Source organism: Taeniopygia guttata, chromosome 14 (genome assembly GCF_048771995.1).
Source record: "Taeniopygia guttata chromosome 14, bTaeGut7.mat, whole genome shotgun sequence".
In the NCBI taxonomy this organism is placed as follows: domain Eukaryota; kingdom Metazoa; phylum Chordata; class Aves; order Passeriformes; family Estrildidae; genus Taeniopygia; species Taeniopygia guttata.
Genome location: NC_133039.1, coordinates 2591891 through 2612383, shown reverse-complemented (window position 1 = coordinate 2612383; position 20493 = coordinate 2591891). Strand labels below are relative to the sequence as shown.

At 40.7% G+C, this 20493-nt stretch overlaps 1 protein-coding gene and 1 long non-coding RNA gene across 2 annotated transcripts in view; one reads left to right on the top strand and one right to left on the bottom strand.

Annotated features, from left to right (window-relative positions):
- PRKAR1B (protein kinase cAMP-dependent type I regulatory subunit beta) overlaps positions 1-20493 on the top strand; it is a 92655-nt gene that overhangs the window by 13823 nt on the left and 58339 nt on the right. The window contains exon 4 of the mRNA XM_030285231.4: positions 1818-1909. Coding sequence (XP_030141091.1) covers positions 1818-1909 — 92 coding nt within the window. The remainder of the gene's footprint in view (positions 1-1817; positions 1910-20493) is intronic.
- On the bottom strand, positions 5595-18557 carry LOC140685105 (uncharacterized). Its single transcript, XR_012058316.1, has 2 exons — positions 17695-18557; positions 5595-14037 (listed from the first exon to the last, which is right to left on the bottom strand). It is a non-coding gene; the product is annotated as an uncharacterized lncRNA (long non-coding RNA).

Genomic DNA, 20493 nt, shown 5'->3' with positions numbered 1-20493 from the left:
GGAGGGTTAGTTCATCCTTGAACTAGTGACAGCAATATTTGTCAACACATCTGACAACACACTAACAACTAACAGAACAGGAATCCTGCTCTGAAGAGGGTTATCAGCTTGAAGAGAACATTCCATGATTATGTGGAAGAGTGATGTAAGGAATGTCCAAGTGATTCTTACCAGCAGTTGACTTTGGTCGGGTGCCTGGTCACACCTCGAGAATCTCTCCTGTGTTTCCTGTGTCCCTGCCCCAACAAACCCACAAAGCTTTGTGGCTTTCACTGCTGCAAATTTACACTGAGACAGGCTAGTCCGTGCTATTTCATAATCAGACAGAAAGGCTGGAGCTGAGTGTCTTAGTGATCTGATTATTTACCCTTTGGCTCATCAGCAGTAAGCTGAGCTGCTGTATTCTTAATAGAGCAAGGGTTCAGCCTGCAATTCAATCCAGTGTTCCTCTGATAGGGTGAAAACCAAGAATAAGATGCTGGCTGAATTTAACACTGAGAAATTTAAGCTTTTAGATCAATTAGATCAGGTTTCACTCTGACACAAACATGCAGTTTGTACATGTATACTTCTCCAGACTTAATTGGAGTAATCTGATGACTGCAGCAATCACTACAAGAGAGGTCTGAAGCCAGTTTAACTTTAGATCTTCACAGTGCAGCATTTCCCTGTGAAATAAATCTTGATAATTCTTTGTGGGACCTGGTTCTACATCGGTTTTACTCTTTGAGACATCCTTCTTTTGGTTGGGTAGTTCCTGCCTTCCCAGGATGAGGGAAGGGAAGTTCCTGCACATCAACACAGGTGGTAACTTGCAACAGACAGATACACTACTTCTAGCATAAGAAAATGTGAGAGCTAAATGCCCCTTGTCAGACCTTTACAGTGCAGTAATTGAGACTGACAAACAGATTTTGATTTTCAGAATGGAGTAAGGTTTATTTAACACTTAAAATTCTGCTGTTCTGTTGTAATTAAACTATTAAGAAAAATCACATTATCAAAGACAATTAATATCTTTGACAGGTCATAATTTTGTTACAAATTTCCTGTGTCTCTCTTAATCTTGGAGTCTCTGGTAGAAGAAGATACTTGGCAAATAGAGAGATACATTATCTACTGATATCTTACCTAAATGGTTACCAAAATGGAAAGCTTAGCTTTCCAAAGTGGAAATGCACATGAATTTCAACTTTTATTTTAAGCAAATTCATGCACAACAGGACTTTTGACATCTCTCCAGTAAACAAATAAAGACCTCTTCATTCTCAAATGAAAATTCTGCTTGTTTACCATGAAGCCAAGGCACAGCATTTTGACTCAAGTGGGCCTATCAGGAGCTTGGTTCGTTGTACCACAGGCAATACTGAAAAATATGAAGTAATTAATACATTTTTACCTTTTTCCTAAAGAAATGTTGCTATTTTCACAGTTTTAGAAGTAGGTTGCTTCTGATACGGGTTGTAGGGAAGAGGAACATAAAATACATTTTCTTCAGTCCAAGATATTTGAAAGGAGACTACACAGCTGCCAGTACCTCCTAATTACAGTATTTCCTGGATGTCCTTCTCCCCAGTCATCCCTGATCTTATATTTCTTTTCTGAGTGTCATTTTCGGAACAAAACTTCTTATCCTCACGTTATCAAAACTGTAATTTATTACTTTCTTAGTGGTTTTATATTATAGCCTAATCCTGTCTCAGTGCCTGAAATCAAATCACATCCATTTTCATGAATAGTGGAATTTTCTGTAGATTTCACGATTTGTGAGGAAATACAATCAGGCTTGTAATTACCTTTCATTCTTTTCTCTACAGGTTATTCCAAAGGACTATAAAACTATGACTGCTCTGGCCAAGGCCATCTCCAAGAACGTGCTCTTTGCTCATCTTGATGACAATGAACGGAGGTATGAGGGGCTTTATGATTCAAGGGAATTCATAGCTTGGTGTGAGGACAAGAAATTAAATTAAATTTCATCTCAGGGTCCAGAACTGCTCTCACTGATGCATTTGAGTCACATTAGATGCACCCTCAACCATGCTCATGGTATTATGACAGAAGGTAAAATAGGACAAGAACAGGTTAGAGTGTATTCAGGTATATTTAATATTTTCAGAACAGATGGGCCTGATAAACTTTATTCTAGATTACTTAATTAGCTCAAGCAATCTCAGAAGCATTTGTCATTACTTCTGAAACTCAGGCAAGACAGGTCAAGTGCTGAATGAGTGGGAAAGAAAAAGCATAATGTCTGTAAAGAGATAAAAGGGAATGACAGGTAAATTGTTTTGTTCTTGGAAAAACTGGAGCAAACAAATTATGCATAAGCATCTGAAGGAGACCAAGGAGTTCCGTAACAGCCAATGTGACTTTTAAAGACTTGAAAATGCCTTTCCAGAACTGATAGCAAGCTGTACAGCTGGGGGAGGCACAAAGGAGGCCAAACAGCTCAACTTCCAGTAATGTTTTTGACATTAATGTTTATGATGGTTTAATAAAAATAAAAAAACCAGGGAAATGTGTCTTTAGTGAAACCAGTGTGGAGTCAGTGCAACACTGATGGAATTATACCAAATAGAGGTATCACTGGTCCATCATTCCAGTGGAAAGGTATATGGAAGGGGTTATTCTGCTTTTCACCAATATTGTCATTAGTAGCCTCAGTGGGACAGGCTATGAGTGTTGAATTTTTAGCTGACATGAAGATGGGAAGGGCTGCTAAAACACTGGGAGACAATTCACCATTCAGAATTATGCTGACAGGTTGAAGGAATGTTCTAGTAAAAGCAGTATGGATTGACACTGAGCCAAGTGCAGAGCCTTAGGCAGGAAAAACACCTTTATGACTATAAGACAGTTTTGCAGTTTTGGTAGTTCCTTGAAAAACTATGTGGGACTTATTGTGACTCATGGTCTGAATAGCAATCACTAATGTCAAGCTATTTTTTGAAAATACTAATGTTTTTCTGGGGTAACTGAACAGAACATGCAAGATATCCCAGTGTTGGAGAGATTTCAGCTGGAACACAGTGTCCAGTTTGGGCACTGCACTTCAAGGAAAAGCTGAGGAAGTTCCTGGAGAAGTGATGGGAATGATCACAGACCCATTTTCCTCTGTCCTGTCATGGATATGTGGTAGGGGTGAAGAGACCTGCACAGGCTCCCATGTGTGTGCTGCAGGTGCATTGTGGACTCTGCTTTTGCAAACTCTGGCTTGGCCAGGTGTATTCTGCCTCTGCTGAATAAGATTCAGAAGCTGCTAGGTTGTGCACTGGAGCATGGTCAGGTACAGAACATTTCCCTGCTCAGGGATGTGTCCAGAGGCCTGGTTTGAGCCTCATGATGAGCACAGCAGGCTATAGCTGGCATCAGGAAAAAGAAAAGGAGCTCACAGAAAGATGCATATTCTGCTCTGCAGACAAGGTTGAAATGTAGGAATAAATTGACATCATGCTCTTACCCTTGTCTGGTTGCATTTGTCAAGTGTGAAGAAGTCAGCAAGTCAGAGCATACCATTGCCATCACTTCCAGTCTGCATCTTCTTAATGTAAATATGTAGTTCAGTGAAGTGAGTGGTAAATTACTTCATTTGGGCTCTTGGAATGGTGGAAAGCTGGGTAAGGTTATTTTGTTTTCTGTGCTGCAGTGGTGGTGTTTATTCACTTGTGTTTGTTTTCCTCAGTGCTTTCTACACTGAATATATTATCATTGTTTTATCTAATTTCATATTTGACAAAAATGTAGGAGGTGTTCAGGTGGGGGAAGGATGGACTAGCAATTTCTCATTTACAATGGATGACTCTTACATTTTTTCTTTCTTCAAAAAGATATTTGTGTTAGCCTGCTCTGACTTGTGTTGCACTTGCTGCTCGGTATCTGTGAAACTTAAACCCTTATTTATAAAGGCAGAGTGTAGCATATTATCTCTGTGTCAGATATTCCATATGAAGGGTTGGTTGCATGAGAAATCATGCTGAAGTTAAGGTAAACAAGTATCTTTTTGCACTGGTGTTGGAAATACTTTTCTTCAAGTCTTATTTTAGATCACATCTTTCCCTGTGCCATGCTTCAAATGGGGCTGCCATCTATGTCCTACACACACAGAGTCTCTGGTGTAAAATGATACTGAAAAGTGCAGTGAAAGGCAGATGTAACTGCAACAGGACCAAAAGCAGCAGAGCTAGTTATCAGCAACTTTTGCCAAGATGTTCAAGAGCTGCTAACATTGCAGAGAGCAGTGCAGCTCTGCAAAGTGACGTGGCAGTCCACTGTTTTCTCATGGGACTTGGTTAAACTCTGGAGAGAGGTCCTGGATCTCTCAAAGCCAGTGGCAAAATGCCCACTGTGAAGCAGCAATGTGGTTTTAGCTGTGAGGAGCTGCTGTTCCTATTTGAATAACTGGGAATGCATGGTTTGTTTGGAGGGGAATTTCCTTGCTGATCTTATCCCTTCTGGTTCTAAGGTGATCTCACGATTCAGACCTGCTCTGAAGATGATTTAGGGTTTGCACCAACTTCCCCCCTTCTTTTGGCCCGTGCTGCTTGGGAATTTTGCATGTGGGTGAGGCTGGTGAGGCCAGTGCTGTGCCTCTGTCCTGCTGCTCTGCCTCTGCAGCCACGGAAGGATTTCTGTCTGTGCACAGATAGAATTACACCCATAACTTGGCAGCTCTCTGTTTCCTCTCCCACTCCTGGATATCCAGGAGATTAACATCCTCTAAGGCCTCCTAGTTATGAAATGGTGTATAAAGTTAAAATTGGTGACAAGGGGATAGTCTGAGTGACCTCTTTCTGACCTCTTCTGATTAATCTCTTCTAACCCAGCAGTGTAGCTATGAAGATTTTTCATTGTTCATCACGTAATGCTGGAATACAAGCACACCCACTTGGCTCTGCCGTGATGCTGAATAGTAAAGGGGAAGCAAGAGGAAGAAATTATTCCGTTTTCTACTGTGGATAAAAATAAAAAGTAACTTTTCATCATGTCATTGGCAGGATGTTGTGTCTCTCTTGGACAGGGGCAGCCACTGAGAGGGGGATAGTGGGGAAGTTCAGAGGTGAGCTGCTGTGGGAATGGAGGTTGGACCCAAAGTTGATAATTGCCAAGGAGGAGAAGGAAATACAACTGAAATAACCAGTAGGGGAGAGAGCAGGGCTGAGAGCAGCAGGAGTGTCACTGCTGCTTCCAGGATGTCACCAGTGCCACTCTGCTCTGCTGAGCCACATCTGTCAGTCCCTGTGCAGAAGCTCTGTGGCTTCCTGACCACATAAAGAAGTGGAAAGGTTAAATGTTCACCATATCTGTGTGCAAATGCTATGTCAAACTCATTCATCAAGGAGTAAAGAGAGCAGATTAATGTTTAGCTAATGTAATTTTTCAAAGCATTTGTTACTAACGTACAGGCAGCTGTAAGGCTTGAAACAGCTTTCAGAATATTTTTGTGTATTTTATTACTCACATTATTAATAAGTTTGTTCCTTTGAACAGTATAATGGTGTGAAACAGCTTTGAAAGCAGAGGCACAAAATGGTATTTAATGGTTTTACTAAAACATTGAGCTCTTTAGAAGACACAAAAAAAGTACCAAGAAATGAACTTGAAGACTCTGTATTTATTTCAGCAGTACACAGTGTTGTATTTACTCTTGTGTGTTCCCTGCATGGCAAAGGTGGGAGGATAAAAAGCATTTTTTAATACCTGTGATTGTTGGGACAAAGACATACAGATGAACATTGGCACCTTGCAGACCAGGTTCCTCAGCCTACTTACCATTTCTGGTTATTCTCATCTCCCCCAGTTTCTCCAAGTTCTCGCTTGTTTCTTTAAATTTTTCACAGCAATGGGATATTTTTGAACCCTGTTTAGGATCACTGTAATCAGTGGTTCCTTTCCTGCAGAAGTGCTACTTTGTCCATGAATCTTCACCATGTATTTATGCTGTTGGTCACCTCTCCCCTAATATTTTTAGCTGTTGTGTCTTTACTTACAGTATATCTATTTTCTCAGACTATTTCTTCAATTTGTAATCATTTTACATCCTAAAGGTTTTTGAAGTGCTTGGAGCTCCTTTGCAGCAAGGTATTGTCTTCAAATTCAGCAAACACACTTTTCAGCTGGATCACTAATGACTTGGGGTTTCTTTCAATACAGCCATAATTAATGAGAAAAGTGGCTAACAAGTGAATTTTAGTTATTCTCCTGTTGTTCTCATATTGAAATCTTCTTGAAACTTCTGGTGATTAGTGAATTTCAAGGACATTATATTGCCATCAGCTTTATTCACTTCTGCATAATACCATGTTTTATTAAAGCACTGGCTGCAGGCCAGCTGGAAAGCCTCATACATGTGGAAGAAACCTAAGATGGCACCATTCAGGAGCAAGATATTTTAGAAACAGGATGCCACAGCTATGACATATTCATTACACATCCTGTGTTTGCCTTGCTTGTAACTTAAGTCTTTTGTCAAAAAAAAACCAAACACAGACTCAGCTTCTGCCTCTGCTACATACATGCCTACAGGATGCAGAACAGTGCAAGAAAAATTCCACCTTAGGTAAAAAACTCAGGGTATGGTTCCACCATTGATTTAAGCTGAACTGTGAGCTGGTACCAAAGGATGAAGTAAGAGTGAGTGCCAGACCTTGGTTACATGTTCCTCTTGCTCTCATGGCCAGGTGAGCCAGAGCAGCTCTCTGAAAATCCTCCCCTGCAGGGTTATTTTCAGTCAGAACAGGTCCTTCCTTTCACCCCGTGCCTGGCTGCCAAAATGCTTTGGCAAGGGGAAGGATGGAGTGGGCAGGGCAGGATCTCCCCTTATGGCCACAGCAGGGGCCCAAATCAAAGTAAGAGCTGGCAAAACTGCACCTTAATTTCCATACTAGTCACTGGGCAAGGCTAAGGATGGAAATAATGTGTGAATACCTCTTAAAAAAGCCTTGCCAAGAATGCCCAAGACCTTGAGCTAAACCCCTGGGAAGATGAGAGAAGAAAAGAAAGAATAAGAGATGAGAGAGAAATTGCACAGCGAGGCATGGCATTGGAGGAGGAAGAGCTTTGTTGATCCATAACGTGGCTTCCTTGAGTTACATTAGGATTTTTTGGTGACCAGAATTGGATGGGATCCTTCACCCTCCTTTTTGGGAGTAGCAGAAGAGAGAGGAGATGCAGCATGATCCCAGTGTGGTGCAGATGCATCCCATGAGAGTTTGTAAAGGTGTGAATGCCCCACCTGTGCTGGAACTTGAGGACAATGGTGACAGTGGTGGCCTGGGGACAGAGGAGGTGTGACTATGCAAGAAATATCATGCATGTGTAACAGGTCTGGTACTGAAGAAACAAGTGCAAATCTGACTGTGTGGGAGATTTTCCCCTGATCATCAGTGGTACTGGATGATTAGCCTGTCCTGTGAATTCTAGTTGTAAACAACCAAAAAGAGGAAACTCAGATTTACCATGGCACACTAAATAAATCTTTTCTTCTTTTGTAACACCAAGCTATTTTCCAGGTAAACTGCCTTGCAATCCAGCTTTTCTTGGTGCCTTTTGTGCCTTGTTTATGGCCTTGATTCCTCATGGTGTTTAAAAGTGTGCTCTTTAACTGTGAGTTGTTCCATTGGCTGGCTGTGGATGTCAAAGGAACTATTCATGTATTTAAATGGAAGCACATTCAGCTTGATGAATTGGAGCTTGCCAATGAGGAATACTACTTAAACTAGAAAAAATTACAGATTTTGGAGACAAGAATCATCTGGCAGCAGAGATGGAAATCAAACCAGGTAGAGTTGCCCAGCCATTTGGAAAATAAACGATCCAATTCTCCATTGAAGGATTAGCTGTGAATTTAGCACTGACTTTATTTTCCAGTACATCCATCTCATTTGTCCAGGAATTATTGTCTCTAATTACCATTGTGGTGCCTGCAGGCAGTGGTCTTTAAATTAGTTATGCAAAGTTGTGCTCTCAGCAGTCACCCAGAGATTGTATCTGCTTTGGTATCAATCCCCTTACAACAGCCTGACAGCATCAGCAGACTGTACTTTTTGTGATGTCAGGATTTGGCCTGGTAGGTAATCTACTCTCTTAAACAAAACTAAAAGCACACACATTTGGTATTTATGGATATTTTTATCTCGAGAAACAAATACTGTCAGTTCGTGGCTTTTTAGGGGTTGTGATTCACCCTCAGTGTTTTGTTAGACAGTTTATATTCTTCATCACAAATACTGGTGGCGCCATGCCTAATGGGGGTTATTTTTAATTCTGCATAAAGCACTGGTTTACATATGGGCAGTATGTCACCCATTCTGAAAAACAGAGCTAAAGCAGAGAAGTTATTTACATAAATCCTTTTTAGATCTAGAAAAAATAGCCTGAGGCAAATAGTATTCATGCATGATCGTGAAACAATCTTGAGTCTAAACTTATCTCTCTATATATAAAACAGAAAAATTATGCCTGCTGCTGAATTTAACGGGCCTTGTAAAATTTTTCTACCACTGCAGTATACACGACTGTGCCTTTGTGTGCTTCTTTACACAACAATTAGCTGGCAGTGGCTCTGCAAATACATTACTCAATGCTAAGGCTTTCCAGAATTAAACACAAAGGTTAAATAAAAGAGCATCCACTCTTCTCAGCAAGTCTTTGTCTTCTGCATCAGAGCAGCTGGAAGCAGAGATTTGTCTTTGTGCAGGGACGAACACGGGTTTATTTCAACTAAAGCTCTTGAAAACGCTGCTTCCTTCCTTTCACCCCCCAGGAGGGTTGCAGGTAACCTGTCACCAGTTACTCCTGCTCTCATGAAGTCTTCTGGAGGTGATGATGCTGCAGCCTTGCAGGGCTGTGAAAGCCTGCTGCCTTCACCTGGGATGTGACTGGTACTGGAGGATCAACTCTGCCATTCAGTTGCTTTGTTACGCATTTAAAGGAGGATGTTCAAAGAGCTTAAAGGAACTGGATATTCCCACTGATTGATATGTAGTGGGAAGTGAATGTTTAACTCCTCTAAGGTTCTCTTGAAAATCCCCACCTCACATTCTGAATGGTTAGACCTGTGCACTTCCATGATGAGGTGACATCTGCTTAGCAGCACCGTGTTTGGAAAGGCAGGAACTGCCCTTCAAATAACAAAATATCTTATAGTGCTACAAGATTTAGTAGTGGGATTTTTCTTCTGTATAGAAGGAAAGAATTCAACTCAACAACCAGATGAAATTTCTCTGTTATTCTGGTGCACTTAATGGGAATACCAAGTATAAGTTATTTGACTGTTAGGCTGCTAACGCTCTTTTAATGAAGAAAAAAACCCTGACAAACCCAAACAATGATTTAGTTCTTGTTTTACAAGTTCCTTACTAAAGACTTTGACCTGAAGTACATTGCGTCTTGTGAGGTAACAGCTGGTCTATCACTGTCTTCGGAAAAAAGTAACAGTTGCTAAGATTTCCAGAAACAAAGATGGTCTTTGAATCAACTGGAACAGCTGTAAGAGACTGACACACCATGCACTGTCAGCTGCTAAATTCGGATATTCAGACTGCCTGAAACAGGATACTTTAACCCTTAGGCACCACCAGATTCCTTTTCTCTCTTTTTTTCTTTTTTTATTTTTTTTAAAAGCAGAAAAAGAAATTGTGTTTTCATTCTGCCTTTTGCTTTCAGAAATTAAAAACCAAAATCCACTAAACTATCACTTTCTTTGTAGGGAGGTTGTCTTTTTTGTAGTTATTCGAGTTCTGATTTATAAATCATCCAAAGACATGAAAGCTGAAATTTGCATTAGAACAGTATAATGTGCTTCTCTGTGTGGTGCATTAAAATGAAAATATAAAAGTGCATATCCAAAAAACAGCATCAGATGCTATTTTAAGGTACTTAGCATCTTCCAGGTTTTATATGTGGAGACTGTGTTTAGTTAATTGAAGCAGAATGAAGGTGAATTTATCATGTCTGGGAGGGAAAGGTAAATGATAGCAACAACTTCTTTAAAAGACACGTGTTAGATCCATGTGAGATCCAAAAGCTGGTGGCTGAAGTTGGGCACATTCAGACTGGAAAAGTTTAGTCTCCTTTTTAGAGCAATCAGGGAACTGATCCATAATTTAAATTAGCTTGGGATGTGGCAGATTTTTCCATTGCTTGAAACCTTCAGATCAAACTTGGCTCTCTGCTCTTGCTGGTCCTTGCAGTACATTCTCAAGTGCTCCAGAATATTGTGAGGGTTTTTTTTTTTTGTTTTTTTTTTTTTTTTTTTTTTTGTTTTTTTGTTTTTTTTTTTTGTTCAAAGATGGCAAAATGTGATGACATGAAAATTTATTTCACTTACAGAAGAGTCAACAGCCATCTTTTACTAACAAAACCCTTGTATGACATTGATCCTCCTGAAAGCCAAGCTCTTACAGCTTGGAGCCCGGCTGATTTTTGGATGTCTGAAACAGGCACACACTGGGACTCTTGCTAGGCTATTGTTTCAGCCCAGTTACAAAGGATGGGGTTTTATTTGGGAGCCTCTGAGGCTCTGTAGCTGGTGTTTGCTGGTGTCAGGGAAGCTGAGCACAGCATGGCTCCTCTTGTTGCTGATGGAGAGGATGGAGCATCCAGCAGAGGTGCCCAGACTCCACTGGTGAGGAGCTCTGCTGCCCAGACCAGGAGTCCAGTGCTCAGCACTGAGCACAGGGGTCTCAGCACTGAACACTGTTTTCTTGCCCAAACAGCCATACTGGCTCAAGCTTCTTCCTAAGCCGTTTTCTTCAGTATTTCCCAGCTTGGCTTCTTCCAAAAACTCTTCCTGAGCACATCTAACCTATTTCCATGTGTCCTGCACACCTAAGTCCTGGTCCTGCACCATCTGAATGACTAAAAGATTGGCAATTATCATCACTGCTTGCAGGATCAAGCTTAGTTTATTCTGTTTGTGGATATAACCATGTGAAAAAAGTAGATTTGCGCCATGACCCCAGAGGATCTGAAATTTAGAAACTTTGCTCCTGTGAGTGAATGTCCCAGAATAAAGGCTGAGACATGAATTGAATAATTTTCCAGATATGATAATTGAGGTAAGTAGAATAAGCTGCTCAGTCTAGAGCTTTAATTCTAATCAACAGGAAAACACTTGATAGTCTGTTACATATTTACAGTTACTACAAGATCCACATAAAGGCTAGACCTGCTGACATCCCTCTCTGAATTTGCAATGAAAGACCAAGTCTGCTGTCATTAAGCCAAATTCCAGCTCTGTTTTCCACATCTCTGTATTTTTTCTGTCTGATAATCTGAGACCTATTTGTCATGAAACAAGAGAAACAAAACAACAGATTTATGTATATTCTGAATTTAATTTCTTCTTATATTATTCATTGTTGAAAATATTTTTAAGGAGACTTTGCTGCTACCTTTGGATTGCTTGCTCTTCTTTTCCCCAACGGAGGCACATCATTATTGTATGAGGTGAATGGGAATTACTTTTCAGTATCCAGAAATAGACTTTGGCCTTTTGACATCCTAATAATTCCCAGAACAGCCAACTGAACCTTCACCATGATAGACTGCATTTGCTATATTAAAATATTGTAGCAGTGCCCTGATTTCAAGTCCTGACAGTGTAATCACTGCAGTTGACCCATGTTTCTCATACAGCTGCTTTCTGCAATGTGGTTACAACATCCATGCAGATTTTCCTTTGCTTTTAGAAACCTGGTTTAAAATAGTGAACTTGTTTCGTCCAAGTTTACCTACTGTTCTTTAATGCTATGAAATGTGTCATATTTCTTCTCTTATTTATTAAATCCTGTGCTTTGACTAGAACTTATTTCCAAGAATATTAAATTATTGTTCTATTATTAGAGCACAGGGTTTGATTCCTTGACAGGTTGACAAGAGCTCTGGAACACTTTGCAGGAGCAGCCCTTCCTAATCAAAACTGTCCTCAGCAGCATCAGTCAGTTTACCCTGGTACCAAAATCCATTTGAAATGAAGCTGCTCAGTTGCTCCAGCAGCGTGTTGTGGAACTGGGACTCGGTGCTCTCTTTTTCACAGTCACCCCTCCCTCTACACGGACAGTCACATCCAGAGCAGCAGCTTCCAACACTCTGCACTGCCTGATCCCTTGCTCACACGTCCTGATTGAGCTGCTCAGACATTCCAACATCTCTCAGGCTTCTTGGCCATCATATACCACATTGTTATAGGCTCCTGGGCATGTGTCTCCTGCCATTTGCTAGTAATTAACTAGATTGCATTCAGACTACAAAGACAATAAACCTACTAATTTGGTGCACCTTGGACTTCCTTGTACTGCAGGGTTATTTTTCTCAGCCTTCTGAGTGCTTTCATTTACTGTGCTCTTGGGCTCCTTGGCTTCCCTCCTCTTCTGGTTTAGGATTTTAACCAAGCACTCAAGATCACTTTAACATGCTCAATTTGGCTGTTTTTAATTACCTGAGCTATGTGTCATTATGTCAGAAGATTTAGATTTCTTTTGCAGCAGTTTGCTGTGAAAACAGCTACCTTACAAATACAGTTACTTTGTCTGTGGACTATGTGCTTTTAGAATAGTTTCATTTCAAAAGGTTGCTTTTAGGAAAAACAAGGTGAAATGAAGTGGGAACAATGGAGATTCTGCAAACAATTCTAATAGGTAGTTCCTTTCTTCCTTCCAAGACTTAGTGTTGGAAATCAGATTAGAGCACCAGAGATAAAGGAAAAAAGAGAAAATACAGAGTGATGTTGTCTCCAGACTCCAGAACCATGTTCTGAAAGCCCACAGGTGAGCTGATGAACAATTCAGCTGATGAACAATTCATGTAAAGGTTACATAGAGCTTATTTCTGATAGGTTTCTCTACATTTCTTGTTTATCAGTTTTATTTGTTTGGTTGCTTTGTCCCAGTGCCGTAGTGACACCCTCTGGCAATGGCAGGATAGTTTCATTGCCATTAGGGAGCTCTTCAGCAGCAATCAGTGAGCAGCCTCGTGGGACAGGCATTGGTGTGCCCCATCCTTCCTTCCCTCAGAGCTGGTTTGGCTCAAGATTAAAATTCACACAAGTAAAGTTAAAGTTACCATTGTACATGATGGCTGATTCATACAAAATTCAAGTACCAGGTAATAAATAGCATTGGACATTTTGTTCTAGTGAGTTGGACTTTTCTTATGGTGAGCAGCTTGAAAAATTTCCCTTTGTACTTAAGTTAATTTGTTTGCATCAACTCTAAAGCACTCTTTTCTTCAGGAGCACAGGCTCTGAGCAAAGCCTTCCCAATGCTCTGGCTGTGGTGTGGCTCTCACCAGAGCTGAGAAGACTCACTGATCCCTTCTACTGGGAAATAACACATATTTTTTATTATAACACACTGATAAAGACGGAAAGGCTACTGGGAGTTGTCTACCCACTGTTAATTTTTTATATTGCATTGGCAATGCTTTTATTTGTGCTGTCTTAAATGATGGGTCACAAAATGCAAACTTCCTGCAGTTGACATTTTTCCAGGCAGTAAAAAGAAAAACCAGTGAGCTTTTGAGGCAGTTGGAGCAGCAAAGTGGAGCAGACGAGGCTTGGAGAAAATCATTAAGGTACCTAGGTTCTATTAAAATCAAGGTATATTGGAAAATACTTAATGTTTTTTGTCATATCTGGGTCTGTGTCTCGTTTTGATAAGCAACCTTGTGCATGCATGTGGAGCAAACTGGGAATACAGAATTATGAGTTGGGGCAAAGCAACTGCCTGGCTGTGCTTCTCAGCAACCTGAACTAGCCCAGATACTGAAGTTTGTGCTGCTGGGCTCCAGCAAATTTAAGGAGTTATTAGAGAGAGCTCCATGGATAAATGAGGAGTGGGGGTTCTGTCCCACAGGGACTTGTACTGACCTGCTTGGAATGAGCCCTGTCCAGTCCCATGGCAGCATCTGAGCTGTCCTGGGCGGATTCTGGGGACTCTGGGTTGGCACCCAGGGACTTCTCAGCGTCGGGATGAAATGTGAAGGTCTGGGTGAGCTTCTGAGAGCAGCCGTGGTTGTCTCTGCCACCTGGGGTCACTGTGATCAAGGTTATTAAAAACGAGAGGTATGGAGTAACAAAGGAAATAGAGGCAGTAAAAAACATGCTTCCCAACCCTAACCCCTGGAGGCTAAAATTGAGATTACCACAAGTATACAAATTAGTTGAAATTTTTATTGTGTGTGAGAAAACGAAGCTCTGTACTTCAGTGTGTAAACAACTCTACTTTAGCAGGTCAGGGAATTGTATAAAGCAAGACATGGACTGTCACAAGAAAAGTGTTGCCTCTTGTACACTTTTCTTATTGCATTTTATCTCTTGTACCTGTTGGGTCCTACAGTGTGTTACAACTGACTTTGGAGGTCCTTGTAGCTGTGTAGTTTTGTGGCTGAGAAACGTTCTGTGGTCTTGATGCTGTTCAGGTTTAATCCTGGAACTGCTTCAAAATCTCGGTGGCCGTTCCTGTTATTTACACATGTGAGATTATAGGGGAGCCTAATAGATATTTTAATTAATTATGTATCCCATCACGAGGTCAGAATCAGAACATTATGTTTTCATCTCTTATAGTGAGATAGCTCCTCATACAGGCTACCATGCTGCTGTACACATAATTAGTGCTATATGAAGAATATAAATTAACATGTTAGTTTCGATGGGAATGTTGATGAGGTTGGAAAGGCGTCATTAATGCTGTTCAGGTTTAATCCTGGAACTGCTTCAAAATCTCGGTGGCTGTTCCTGTTATTTACACATGTGAGATTATAGGGGAGCCTAATAGATATTTTAAATCTGCACCTATCTTACAGAATTTCTCAAGTGTGCTATTAGTGAAACCTTTGTCTCAGCTAACCCCTCATGATATATTATGTCCCAGCAGTCCTTCTTAAAAGCACTTTGGCCAAATTTTCAAGCTGGCTAGGCTTAAAGTTGTCAAAATAGGTATTTATGTAAAGACTCCCCCAAATGCTGTAGGGACATAAATCTTCCTGTGGAGGTGCTGCCTTGTGAGAGAGGAAGGGCTGTTTGTGCACTGGCAAAAGAGAAAAACCCAGATGATGCTAATTCAACTTCCAAGGCCATCTCTTGTCAGAGCATCCCTGCAGCTCTCTGAGCTGTCTCTAACACAGCTGCAAAATTGCTGCCTAGTGCTCTGAAAGCCTAAACTAAAGCAGTAAGACATAGAAACCCTTTCTACACTCTCTTCTATTCACAAATCCTTTTATAAATGCCTGTAAGTGCCCAGAGAACAGAATTCTACTGCTGCACCTGCAGTAGGTGGCCACCACTGGAGCTGAAAGAGTTAATGCCCATCTGTGGAGTGCATCTTTTAGCTAAATATTGCTGGAACTTCCAGACAATGGGGCTGTGCAGGACATTGCATGGAATTTAGTCTGTTCTGTAGCAGGAAAAATTGGTAAATCAGTTTTTTTAGCCTTTTTTTGTCCTTACTAAATGAAAATTATATCACAGAATCAAAGAATGGTTTAGGTTGGAATGGGCCTTAAATATAATTTTGTTCCAACCCCCTGCCACAGGCAGGGACACCTTCCTCTATCCCAGTTTGCTCCAAGCTCCATCCAACCTGGCCTTGGACACTTCCAGGGATGGGGCAGCCACAGCTTCTCTGGGCACTCTGTGCCAGCACCTCAAAACCCTCATAGAAAAGAATTCCTGTATAATTTCCTTATAATGTGTGTAATTTTCTTAATGCTTTTGTTGACATATCTGTGCATTTGATTAGATAAGAAGTACTTCAGTTACAGGTATAGTTGAAGGAGAACAGGGTGGAAAAACAGTAGTAGTGTTCATAGTAGTGCTCCTTCACAGCTCTTTGCAGGTGGAAAACATCCATTCCTTGCAGTACTGGAGGATTGTATAGCCAAACTGCTTTACTCCTGTGCCTTTTCAAAAGAACTTTGCATCACTGGCACCACCTCTAAATAAAACTACTTAGCATCTTTTGTAGTTACATGATATTCAAAGCATCTCTCTGAACCACATTTTAGTGCTATTATAATCAGCGTTCTTTGGAGTAATTAATTATGTATCCCATCACGAGGTCAGAATCAGAACATTATGTTTTCATCTCTTATAGTGAGATAGCTCCTCATACAGGCTACCATGCTGCTGTACACATAATTAGTGCTATATGAAGAATATAAATTAACATGTTAGTTTCGATGGGAATGTTGATGAGGTTGGAAAGGCGTCATTAATACACTCCATAGTGCAAAATAATACTTCTGATTTTAGCTTCCTTTGCTTTTCCTTTCAACGAGTTAAGCTAAAAATACTGCACAGCTGCTTTCCCTTTACACATGTGGCAATGTGTGGAATGTGAAGTAAGGAAGAGAATTGCAAGGCTTTGGGTGAGAAAACATGAGGTTCAGTGTGGAGGTGCCTCGACAGGGAGCAAAGGATGGCTTGGAGGTACCACTGGGGCTGCAGGGATGGATGGGCTGCTCCTCCTGGACTGCAGCACTCTGGGGCTCACAGCAGGGTGGGCTCTGTCCTGGCTGGTTGGGGTCCAGATAAGTTCTGACTCCTCTGCAGATGCCACCGCACCTCCTTGTCTAAGGCCTGAGTGGCTTTAGGCACCGCAGAACTGGAGCAGTCCCTCAGATGCACGTGGCCAGTCCATAGTTAATGGCTCAGACAGCAGATTCAGGCAGAGGCAGAAGATCCTTATGGATGTAAATCGATATTTATGATATTTTATCAATACAATGACAGCTAACTGTCTTAGCTCTCAGGACAAAGGAGAATCCGGCTGTAGGACCTGATCTGCAGCTTGATAGAAACTCTATGCACCAGAGAAGTAGAAAGGATGAATGGCAGTGAAAAGCAAACCATGGAAAGCTTTGTGAAGCATATTTATTTTAATATTAGTTGGCTCTTAAAAGGTGCTCTTTGCCCGTTTTGCTCTGGGCTTTTTATTAAGAAGAATAAGCAACTATTATCTATGTTGAACAACTTTTTGGATATCCTCTGCTATTGTGGCTGATGAATAAAATTTCAAAGTGAGTATCTGATCCCAAAAGTTATCTCTGCAAAAAACTTTTATAAACTGGAGGAGCTCAGTGGATGTCAGTGGGAGCTGCTACAGGAAGGAGGATTAATCAATATTAAATAAGTGGCCAAAGTAAAGCAGCTGTTGACAGGGAGCAAAACAACAGAAAATATTGGTAGGAGAGAACTAAATCGTGCTATTAGATGGCTCTTTTGTGGAACTAAATCAGAAAATTGCTGATTAGTTTTTACAAATTCTTGGAGTTGTTTAAGCTTGGCTGCCTTTCATTGTTACTAGAAGTTTCACATAAAGTCAAATAGATTTCTAATGTGATTGAATTAATGTTTTCCCATTACTGGAGTCTTCTTTTTCCTTTCCTTATTTTTATTGATTTAAAATGCAGGAGTATAATATTGCATCAATGCAACCTTGAATAGATTGCAAGCGTATAACTTTAAACACAGAAATTTTCCTAATGGATATTTTTGAAAATTTCCATCTTTCCTTTTAGTTTTCTTGGTGTTTTTTAGTTCATTGCTCCCAGATTCAGCCTCTTGGTAGTGACCCAGCTTTCCAGTCACAGAGGCATGAAAAATCAGCATAATTAAAAATCATGTATTAAAGCAAATTTTATAACAGTTTCCTTTTCTGAAATGCAAATGAGAGATAAGAGAAGACTCACCCGTGCTTCCTCTGTGTGTTGGTTGAAAAAAGTCCATCCACTGCACTTGGAGACGTGGTGCTGGTGGTATATTGCAGTTATTTTTATTGAAAACTCAGAATTTAACTCAGACAATGCTCTTAGTTCCTGACTCACCATGCTGATTGTAATTTCTGGTCAACTTTTATTCTCTTCCTATCTCTATTCCCATGGAATTCACAGTGATGCCACTCTGCCTTTTCCTCTTAAATCCATTGGGTTTACATTCTGGTAATTTTCCACTTTTCTTCTCCTCCCGGCCCTCTGCGCATTGCTTCACAGCTCTCTTCCACTTCGCAATTTTTGATTTATTTCTGGCATCTGTTCAATTTCAGGAAAAAAAAAAATTCTAGTCTGTGAGTCTTGAAAGGAAATATAAATTCCATTTTTATCAACATTCATCAATTAAAATCCAATACTGCAAAGCCTGTTTATAAATAACTTGACTATTCCAAATTTATGTTGATAATACCTCACACCATTCATGCCATATATATAACACTTTCATATGGCAGATGAGGAGAGGTGTTTCTGTGAGACTATATACATTTACAAGTACAGAAATAAAATCCATTGACTACACCCCAGTGTCACACTTGCTGTGTGTACGTTCACACTCACACACTTGTGCATCTAAGTTGTTTTGAAAGATGAACTTGTATGTGATTATCTGGTAAGATAAAAAACTGAAACCTGAAATCTGATCTCCTGAGTTTTGGTTAAGGGCCAAATTCTGGAAAATGATTTGAGTTCTGATTCAGGCAAAATCCCCTGAATATGTTTTTCTGGCAATTTTTTTGAGAACAGCTGATCTTTTCACATTTTTTCCATTTGGGTTAGAAATCTTAAGATGCCACTGAAATACTGATGTTTGCTCACTGGAAGGAAAGTACAGCCCATATACATGGAGCCATAATTCTGGCATTTTTCTCTGGTGTGTTTCAAAGCTCTAGATGATAGATAATGACATTAAGGAGAGTGAGTTGAAGTTAATTGCAAAGCATTGCTTATTAGGTTTGAAAGAGATATAATCACAGGGCATTCTAATTCCTTAAGACACTGATTAATATAACAGCTACAGAGAAAAAACTGGCAGGGAATACGTTTCTAGGGAGTTTGCAGGATTGCTGGTTTATGCATTTTCTTTTACAGCCTACACAGTTGGAGATAATTCAGAATCTTACTGTTTAAGAGTAAGCCAAGTATCTAAAATCTTGTGACCATATTTAGGGATGGATGAAATGTTTTTGTTAAAATAGCTCACACTCCCTCACACATGCCCGTATTTCTGTCCGGCCTTCAGGCCGGTGAAAGGAAGAAACAGGAGACCTCAGAGATTTCCTTTGCCTTTCTTGTGATCCATCAGCTGGGTGTTAATGATCTCACACTGCTTATTCCAGTACCAAACATCTGCCTTCCCTCCGGGCCTGCTTGAATCACCCAGTGCCTTTACCAGTTGCTGTGTTCTGCAGCTTTGTTTTGGTTTAATCATCCCATTAGTTGAAGCTGAAGAAACACTTTGTGGCAAGTGGCACTGGTTTGTCCTACATTTCATCCAGTATGATGCTGGGCAAGGGTGGCAGACTAGGGGGAAAATTCAGAAATTATGGGGATGATAGCATTATTTGGGGATGACATGTTTTTTTTCTTGCTGTCCCACTGGTAGTGATCTTTTCCCATTATCCCCTATCTATCCAGCATGTTTGTCTGGATAAAGGCTGTCTGTATCTCTGGTGGGAACGTGCAAAATATGGAGAGGACTAGAGCAGTGTAAAAACAACATTTATTATCGGAGAGATTAAAGGCTGAAGAAGGATGTTTGGGGGAACAGCAAGAAAGGCAGTCCCAAGCTACATCTTTAACAATGAAATTCTTGCAGCAGACTCAATCTGTTCCCAGTATGTACCAGGACACAGAGCATTACCCATGGCTCTGCCGAGAGCCTGAACTCCACACAGCTCCTCAGAGTCCCTAATTCTGTCAGCACGTGCACTGAGACCGATCCTCTGCTCTGACTGGAATTAGAGGATGCCTGAAAAACTCCAAAAGAAGGCAGATTTCGGCTGTACAGGAGGTGGTTTCTGAAAGCCACCAGTGGCAGAATTGGGAGATTGTTTTTGGAGAACGAGATGTCTCATTCCTGACCCCGTCACCTTCCGAGCGAGCCAGGGGGAGAGCGCTGGTGCCAATCCAATAGGCATGCTCAGCAGATGGCCAAGGCTCTGCTTTATATCCAGTGATACTAAAGGTTGTTTATAAAGGCAAGACGTTATTGTTTTGAGTGTTTGGCACTGCCTCTCATCTTTTAAAAAGTCGAGAGGAACAAGTCTGATGAGGTTCCCAGCTATTTTGTCTCGGTTACAAGAATAGGCTGTCAGGAATCAGTGTGTTTTCTCTGACAGTGATCCTGCACTTGTTTTACTCTTCGTTGTCCTGCTAGGAAACATCTTTCTTCTTGTCCTTGGAAATACAATCTGAAAGGATTCTCTTGAGTCACTGAGTTCAGCCATCTGATAACTGTATAAAAACCCAGTCATATGATCCCTCTTATAAACTAAATGAAGATGTTTCTGTTTTCTCCTGTTTATTGGGCTACAGTTGTTGGAAACTGCTGCACATTACTTCTCTCATGGCAAGACAGCATCTCACTTCCAGCCTAAATGTTTATATTGTTGATTTTTCATGGCCTCATTGTCCATCAGTTAAAGTAACTCCTTTTCAACTCTGTTGTTCAGCCCTTGCCTTTCATCCCTATGTACTTATAAAAATTATATCTGTTCT